Source organism: Musca autumnalis, unplaced genomic scaffold, assembly GCF_047663935.1.
Source record: "Musca autumnalis isolate F117 unplaced genomic scaffold, ASM4766393v1 scaffold_2, whole genome shotgun sequence".
Taxonomy (NCBI): domain Eukaryota; kingdom Metazoa; phylum Arthropoda; class Insecta; order Diptera; family Muscidae; genus Musca; species Musca autumnalis.
In genome coordinates, this window is record NW_027411755.1 from 159,952,180 (window position 1) to 159,961,574 (window position 9,395).

At 37.7% G+C, this 9,395-nt stretch overlaps 1 protein-coding gene across 1 annotated transcript; it reads right to left on the minus strand.

Annotated features, from left to right (window-relative positions):
• Positions 1-2,383: 2,383 nt before the first annotated feature.
• On the minus strand, positions 2,384-8,321 carry LOC141393158 (phospholipase A1-like). The gene is made up of 3 exons (XM_073966115.1): positions 8,005-8,321; positions 7,522-7,933; positions 2,384-3,425 (listed from the first exon to the last, which is right to left on the minus strand). The coding sequence occupies exons 1-3, from the start codon at positions 8,051-8,053 to the stop codon at positions 2,693-2,695; spliced, it is 1,194 nt and encodes a 397-aa protein (XP_073822216.1). The 5' UTR covers positions 8,054-8,321; the 3' UTR covers positions 2,384-2,692.
• Positions 8,322-9,395: the final 1,074 nt, after the last annotated feature.

Sequence of the window (9,395 nt, forward strand, 5' to 3'; positions counted from 1 at the left end):
GGGATTTAGGGATCCATTGCTAAATTTTTGACCGAACTACCTGCAATTACCAGTGGCTACAAAACATCTACACCAAAAACTGTTAACATAGGTTCAAATTTTGATATAGCCCCCATATAAGGGCAGAGCTTTGTAATTTCGTATAGAAGTTTCTATTACCCCTAGGATGTTTGGTATTGCAAATGGGCTATATCGGTCCACGTTTTTACATCCCGATTTTCGTTATTCTGAAGGCTGTGGCCACAATAATCCACTGAAATGGCTGAAATTTGGTATTTAGTCTACATTTAGGGTATAAAACTTCTCTCAAGAATTTTGTCGGTGAAATTTGGTATTTAGTCTTCATTTGGGGTATAAAACTTTCCCCCAGAATTTTGTCGATATTGGTCCACGCCTTCATATAGCCCCCATAGAACGGTACCTCCCGATTTTCGGTATTTTGAAGGCTGTGGCCACAATAATCCACTGAAATGGCTGAAATTTGGTATTTAGTCTACATTTAGGGTATAAAACTTCTCTCAAGAATTTTGTCGGTATAGGTTTACGCCTTTATATTGCCCCAATAGAACGGTACATCCGGATTTCCTGTATTTTGCAGTTTGTGGCATCAATATTCCACCGAAATTTTTGAAATTTGGTATTATGTCTTCATTTGGGGTATAAAATTTTAAATAAGAAATCTGTCGGTATAGGTCCAAGCCTTCATGTAGCCCCCACAGAACAATACCTCCCGATTTTCGGTATTTTGAAGGTTGTGGCCTCAATATTCTTCCGAAATGGCTGAAATTTGGAACTTAGTCTTCCTTGGGGGTATAAAACTTTCCCTTAGAATTTTGTCGGTATAAGTCCACGCCTTCATATAGCCGCCATAGAACGGTACCTCCCGATTTTCAGTGTTTTGAAGGTCACCATAATCCACCGAATATTCAACTTTTCCCTCTAAATTTGCCAAAGCCTCCATATAGTCGCATAGAAAGGTACATTCCTATTTTCGATATTTTGATGGTTGTGGTATAAAATTCCACCGAAATAGTTAAAATTTGGTATTTAGTCTTCGTTGGGGGTACAAAACGTTCTACCTGAAATTTTAGGTATAGGCCCTTACCCTCATATTGCCCTTATAGAACGGTACATCTCGTTGTGGCCACAAACCTTCAAAATACCGAAAATCATCCACAGAAATGGCTGAAATTTGGTATTTAGTCCACATTGGAGGTTAAAACCGTCCCGACTGCAATTCGTCGGAATAGTTCCACTTCTCCATATAGCTCACATAGAACGGTACCTTCCGATTTTCGTAATTCTGAGGGTGTTATAAAAAATCAATAAGAGAATTATCAGTAAAGGTCCACGTCCTTCTATATCCCCGATAGGAGCGTACCTTTTGATTTTCGGTATTTTGAAGGTTTTAGCCACATTATCTTACCGAAACATCGGAAGTTTGTTATAAAGTCTTCTTTTAGTCTAAAAATTTCTTGTCGGTTTCGGTATTTTGAAATAGAGTCTTTTGGTATTTAGTCTTTTTCGTAAACGAAAGGAAACTAATTGTTCCATTTTACTCTGATTCAATTCGTGGTGGAGGGTATAAAAAATTCGGCCGAACTTAACGCCGTTCTTACTTGTTTTCTAAACACTTTAGCAAATTGAACTTCACAATTTTCACATGTAATTCGAATAATTTTAGTTGAATTTCATAACATTTCACTTGTATATATAAATCTGAACCGATTTCAATATAATTTGCCAAACATATTTCTAGATCAAATTCCACCACACTTTTCAGAATTTGCGTGTTTGGTGCACAAAATACCTCAAATCAGGCGAAAATATATATGGGAGCTATATCCAAATCTGAATCGATTTTTTTTTTCAAAATAAATAGCGTTCGTCCTTTGGCAAAAAAAAGATCTTTTCTAATTTTGATTTGAATCGGACAACAAATGCGACCTGTACTTTGAAAGTGATTCTATGTACATATATGCCTAAAAGGATCTATGGGTCTATCTCGGAACGGAATCACTTTAGACTCATCGCAGTGCAATCAACTGTGAACTTTTAAAAGGCTATGTCCTCGAAAATAACAAATTGACTGTCTATCTATACATTATCCGTAGATGGTGCTGTACTAGTTCGAAGCTTACAGTCATATACCAGTATACGTATCATTCCTCTTTTCTGTTGTTGTTTAAAAACGTGGTTTGGATTTTATTTAAGAATAAATAGTCGTCAATTGGTTTCCTTTGGGGACTATTTTGTACGACTACGGTTTAGAACTAGTTTTGAACTAATCTAATTAATTGCTTCCTCAAATTGCTTCCGAATTTTCATTGCTTTCTCAAAATGTTTGAGGTAACCTTTTGAGGGTGGTGATGATTATAGCAATTCGTTTCCATTATTACATAAGTATCAAATTTTTGTGAAGAAATCAAAGTTAACCACTTACTACAGAATACAACAAATTTTAGAGAAAAAAACCGTTACTTCCGTATCTTTTTTTAAATTCATATAAATTCCTCAAAAATATTAAAATTTATTAAAAAAAATTAACTTTTGAAAAACAAAATACAAATAAAAGTATAATTTACAAACATTTTCACATGACTATAAACATAAGATTTTAAAGCATAAATCAGTCTTTTCCATAATGTCCAAATATTATATCACAGTAAACTATCATCTAAATATCTGCTTTCTATGAATTCATATCATCCATGGAAATTTTACCCAATGCAAAGGGAGATTTAGAATTCGTTTTCACATAAAATATTCCACTTTTCGGTTGCGAGGGTTCACCACCCATACGATATTCCTGGGCATTCATACTATCACAATCCCATTTCGGCTTGCGACTACGGCATCGTATACCCCAAAAACCAGTAGGTGATGTTATAGACTCGGCAAACATGCGATAGGCTCGAATATGAGAACATCCCACATAGAAACATTTTCTCTGATATTTACCATAATTTGGATAGAAGGTGGCATTTCCAGTGGGTTCCATAAATCCCAAATTTTTACTAGTTTGTATACTTTCAACATATTTAGCATCGGTGGGATTGATACGAAACTCCGTACTACGTCTACGAAATTTCGGCCCAGCAGGATCCAATGCAAATATGGTATTGTAACGATGCGGCCAACTCTTTTTACCCGCAGCTCCAGCTATTTGTGCACCCAATGAATGACCGATCAGATACATGTCATTATAATTTACTCGTCCTTTTTCGTAAAGATGTTTGGTGAATCGGGCCAAATGACCACCAAAGGTTTCGATAAGTCTCACAACTCCAAAGTAGTTGATATTTGCAGCAATTGCACTCCAATCGGCAACAATGACATTATAATCGCCTCGTTTTAGATAGGCATTTTTAACATCCAAATTAAAGGATCCACGAGATTGGCTCATCCAGCCGTGAATTATAATTCTGAAAAAAAAATGAAAAGTAAAAGTAAAACGAATTATATTAACACTTAACAAGGAATAAGTGCTTCTACAGACCCTTTCTGAAAGAGAGGGTGCTTCAATATACCCTTTCTGAAAGAGAGGGTGCTTCGATAAACCTTTTCTGACAGAAAGACTGCTTCGCTAAACCTTTTCGGAAAGAGAGGGTGCTTCAATAGACCGTTTCTGAAAGGTGCTCCGATAGACCATCCCTAAAAGAAATAGTGTTTCGATAGACCCTTTCTGAAAGAGAGGGTGCATCGATAGACCCCTTTTGAAAGAAAGGGTGCTCCGATAGACCCTTTCTGGAAGAAAGGTTGCTTTGATAGAGCCTTTCTGAAAGAGTGGGTGCTCCGATAGACCCCTTCTGAAAGAAAGGGTGCTCCGATAGACCCTATAAACCCTCTTCTATAAACCCTCTTTGAAAGAAAGGGTGCTTCGATAGACCCTTTTCGAAAGAAAGGGTGCCTTGATAGACTCTTTCTAAAAGAAATGGTGCTCCGATAGACCCCTTCTAAAAGAAAGGTTGCTTCGATAGACTCTTTCTGATAGAAAGGGTGCTTCAAATGACCCTTTCTCAAAGAAAGGGTGCTTCGATACACCCTTCCTGAATGAAAGGGTGCTTTGATATAACCTTTATGAAAGAAAGGGTGCTTCGAGAGAACCTTTGTGAAAGAAAGGTTGCTTCGATAGACCCTTTCAGAAAGAAAGGGTGCCTCGATAGAAGATTTCAGAAAGAAAGGGTGCCTCGATAGAAGATTTCTGAAAGAAAGGTTTCTTTGATAGATCATATCAGAAAGAAAGGGTGCTTCGATAGAACCTTTTTGAAAGAAAGGGTGCTTCGATAGAACCTTTTTGAAAGAAAGGGTGCTTCGATAGAACCTTTTTGAAGGAAAGGGTGCTTCGATAGAACCTTTTTGAAAGAAAGGTTGCTCGATAGAACCTTTTTGAAGGAAAGGGTGCTTCAATAGACCCTTTCTGGAAGAAAGGTTGCTTTGATAGAGCCTTTCTGAAAGAATGGGTGCTCCGATAGACCCTTTTTAAAAGAAAGGGTGCTTCGATGGACTATTTCTGAAGAAAAGTGTGCTTCGATAGACTCTTTCTAGACCCTTTCTGAAACAAAGGGTACTTCTATAAACCCTCTTTGAAAGAAATGGTGCTTCGATAGACCCTTTCGGAAAGAAAGGGTGCTCCGATAAACCCTTTCTGAAAGAAAGGTTGCTTCGGTAGACCCTTTCGGAAAGAAAGGGTGCTCCGATAAACCCTTTCTGAAAGAAAGGTTGCTTCGTTAGACCCTTTTTAAAGAAAGGGTGCTTCGATAGACCCTTTCTAAAAGAAAGGGTGCTTCGATAGACCCTTTCTAAAAGAAAGGGTGCTTCGATAGACCCTTTCTAAAAGAAAGGGTGCTTCGATAGACCCTTTCTAAAAGAAAGGGTGCTTCGATAGACCCTTTCTAAAAGAAAGGGTGCTTGGATAGACCCTTTCTAAAAGAAAGGGTGCTTGGATAGACCCTTTTTGAAAGAAGGGGTACTTCGACCGTTTCTGAAAGAAAGGGTGCTTTGATAGAGCCTTTCTGAAATAATGGGTGCTCCGATAGACCCCTTTTGAAAGAAAGGGTGAATCGATGGACCATTTCTGAAGAAAAGTGTGCTTCGATAGACCCTTTCTGAAACAAAGGGTACTTCTATAAACCCTCTTTGAAAGAAATGGTGCTTCGATATACCCTTTCGGAAAGAAAGGGTGCTCCGATAGACCCTTTCTGAAAGAAAGGGTGCTTCGATAAACCCTTTCTGAAAGAAAGGTTGCTTCGGTAGACCCTTTTTAAAGAAAGGGTGCTTCGATTGACCCTTTTTAAAGAAAGGGTGCTTCGATTGACCCTTTCTCAAAGAAAGGGCGCTTCGATTGACCCTTTCTCAAAGAAAGGGTATCGATAGACCCTTTCTCAAAGAAAGGGTATCGATAGACCCTTTCTCAAAGAAAGGGTATCGATAGACCCTTTCTCAAAGAAAGAGTGCTTCGATAGACCCTTTCTGCTTCGACAGACCTTTTCTAAAAGGAAAGGTGCTTCGATAGACCCTTTCTAAAAAAGGATGTTTCGATAGACCCTTTCTGAATGGAAGGGTGCTTCGATAGACTCTTAGGAAGTAAGGGTGCTTTGATGAACCCTTTCTGAAAGAAATTGTGCTTCGATAGGGTACTTCGATAGACCTTTTCTGAAAGAAATGCTACTTTATGAATGAAAGGGTGCTTTGCTAGACACTTTCTGAAAGAATGGGTGTTTCGATAGACCTTTTCTGAGAGAAAGGGTACTTCGATAGACCCTTCCTGAATGAAAGGGTGCTTCGATATAACCTTTATGAAAGAAAGGGTGCTTCGATATAATCTTTATGAAAGAAAGGGTGCTTCGATAGAACCTTTGTGAAAGAAAGGTTGCTTCGATCGACCCTTTCAGAAAGAAAGGGTGCCTCGATAGAAGATTTCTGAAAAAAAGGTTTCTTTGATAGATCATATCAGAAAGAAAGGGTGCTTCGATAGAACCTTTTTGAAAGAAAGGGTGCTTTGATAGAGCCTTTCTGAAAGAATGGGTGCTCCGATCGACCGTTTTTGAAAGAAAGGGTGCTTCGATGGACCATTTTTGAAGAAAAGTGTGCTTCGATAGACTCTTTCTGAAAGAAAGCGTGCTTCGATAGACCCTTTCTGAAACAAAGGGTACTTCTATAAACCCTCTTTGAAAGAAAGGGTGCTTCGATAGACCCTTTCTGAAATAAATGGTGCTCCGATAGACCCTTTCTAAAAGAAAGGGTGCCTGGATAGAGCCTTTCTGAAAGAAAGGGTACTTCGATAGACCCTTTCTAAAAGAAAGGGTGCTTGGATAGACCCTTTCTAAAAGAATGGGTGCTTGGATAGACCCTTTCTAAAAGAAAGGGTGCTTGGATAGACCCTTTCTAAAATAAAGGGTGCTTGGATAGACCCTTTCTAAAAGAAACTGTGCTTGGATAGACCCTTTCTAAAAGAAAGGGTGCTTGGATAGACCCTTTCTAAAAGAAAGGGTGCTTGGATAGACCCTTTCTAAAAGAAAGGGTGCTTGGATAGACCCTTTCTAAAAGAAAGGGTGCTTGGATAGACCCTTTTTGAAAGAAGGGGTACTTCGACCGTTTCTGAAAGAAAGGGTGCTTCGATAGACCATTGCTGAAAGAAAGGGTTCTTCGATAGACCATTTCTGAAAGAAAGGATGCTTCGATAGACCCTTTCTTTAAGAAAGGGTTTTTCGATAGACCATTTCTCGTGTTCCACGCATTGTAGAGTGGCCCAATATGCCGCATTCTTCTATTCGGTAGCAGGACGATACTCCTGGTTACACCATGGGTCCGTTGGTAGTGGCCTCCGGTATCCAATTACGGACGTTACGATTGTTTCATCTAGTGGAAAATAATTTGCACTGTGCTGATAAGTTTTCGGTACTAGGAGTGTGTTTGTTAAGCTTTTTGGCCTGTTGCGTGGAATATGCTGTGCTATATGTTAGGAGTGCAGCTTACGCTATCCCAATTTCCGAATTCTGTCCGTTCGTACTTTATTTGCTGCGCTGAATCAATGCGTACCTTTGCTGCTGGAAGTCCGACTCGATGTTAGCTTCTCGAAGTTACCGGAAACGCTTGATGAAAGTCTTCCATCTATAAAAACGCCATCAGTTTTGTCCATTTTAGAAATATTCTTTAACAACTCCACGTTTACTGGTCTAATGGCCCACGAACAAATATTCTTTAAAAATTATATTTGTGGTCCAATGGTCCATGAAATGGTCATTACAAAATCCACGTTTGGTGTTCTAATAGTCGGTCCATAATTAAATTCTAAGGTGGCGTAAAACGGCGTGGTGGTTGGTTTCAATCTGTCAAATTTTTAATTATTCTGAATAAATTGTATGAAACCGTAAACAAACATTGTGACAGCTTGAAGAATTTTTGGTTAAAATAGAGTTGTTGTTGTACTAGTTCGTGTCCTTATAAATAGATCTTGGTTTGGTATGTTTTTTTCTGAGTTTTGAGTAAAATATATTTCGAAGTTTTGAAAATACATACCTTGTAGGATGTGAAGCATTTAGGCCGCATGAATAAATTGAATCATCATTAAGACTTATCTCACGGCCACAATCGGGAAAAGCTCTCTTAAATAAGTAGAAATTCATTTGGAGCTTTTGGGCAGCGTACGGCACGAGGTTACGAAAGAATTTCTTCAAGAATGATGTGTCCACATATTTCTTAACTCCCCTCGGTTGGCTAAGATAATTGTCACATTTATTCCATTCCATAAAATTGTCATCATTATCTTCATCGTGGAGAAATTGATCATCCAATGGTTTGGCTTTTAGTTCGCTAAGCGTTCTATTGGCTTCGTCATACTTACTATCGCGGTAATCGTAATCGTATTTTAATTCAATTTCAAGTTGGGATGTAAATTCAATTTCCCCAAGATCCTGTTGGGCTACGATGACTAAAAGTAAATTCAGAATAATTTCAAATTGGTTATTAATTTATTTTCACTGAGCCCAGCTGAGAACTTACAATGACTTGATGTTGTCAGGTAAACAGTTATAATTAAAAATAATTTCATGCTTTGTTTTTTTATGACTGATATTCAGTATTCCGTTCACTTCACTTTGAGATTTAATCAATTTAAAAATCTTTAAACGCTTTACTCGATTTGTGCTTTATAAATCCACGTTTAAACTTCTTATGTTCTCCTATTCATTCCCTTCAGTCAGCCAGCACTACTTTGTTTTAGGATTGAGAGATCATTCGAATTGTTTTTGTTGTTAGATTTATTCCCGCTTACACCTTTGCAACTGCACTTGATGCCCGACTTGCGTATTCTATTCAGCGGTTGGCGTTACATACATGGCTTTTATATGTTTTGGCCCCTTTGTGTTTAAATTTAAACTTGTTTTTGGTCTGCTTGGCCATAATTTGTGCGAACACTCAATGCACGAGACTGACTGATAGTTCATTTTGTTTTGCCATCACATCCCGTTTATTGTGAGCAACAACAAACATTTCGTAGTGTTACTTTTTTAATTATTCACTTATGGAAAATGTTGTTGTTTTTGCTTTGTTGTAAATTTTCCTATTTTAGGTGATAATTTAGAATTGTTAATCAATGCGGAATTTGGTATGAATTTGGATGATAAATTGTCGCATATCATCTACTTTTTGATTTATTTTGCTCAACTTTTTTCGTATGGCAGGAATGAATGAATGAACTTTTTTTCTTAATGACTATAAAAATTTTTATTCCATTCAAATATTGAAAAAGTAAACAAGTAAAAAAGCATTAAGTTCGGCCGGGCCGAACTTTTCATACCCTCCACCATAAAATATTCATTCCTGTCCCCAACTTTAAGTGAGTACGTTAAAATGTCAGATAATCTACATAAAATGCTTCATTCGGGAGGCCCTTTTTTATGGTGCCTATATCTAACTGTTGACAATTTTTGGTGGGCTAGAAAATGGGAGGTACTGTTATATAGGGGTTATAATAAAACATGGGCCTATGTTGACAGTTTTTGATGGGAGCCTTTAATGTCAAATAACTCCTAATTCGGTTAAAAAATTTAGCTAGAATCCTCAAACTATCGAAAATCGGTACATAACGTGGGAACTTCAAATGTCATTAACAGCTAGTTCGGAGGTATCTGGGCTATACGAAAATATGAACTTAAATGAACAATTTTTGTTGCAGAATTTTTGGTGACTTTTAAATTTCAAATTACAGAAAGTTCGTCCAAAAAATAAAGCTAAGGTACGGAAAATCGGGAGGTTTGTTTTGGGGCTATACAAAAACATTGACCTACGTTCGGTTAAACATTTTCAGTAAAATCCTTAAAGTACCGAAAATCGGGAAGTATCGTTATATTGGGGCTATGTTGAAAACTGTTGATGCAGATGTGTGGTGACCA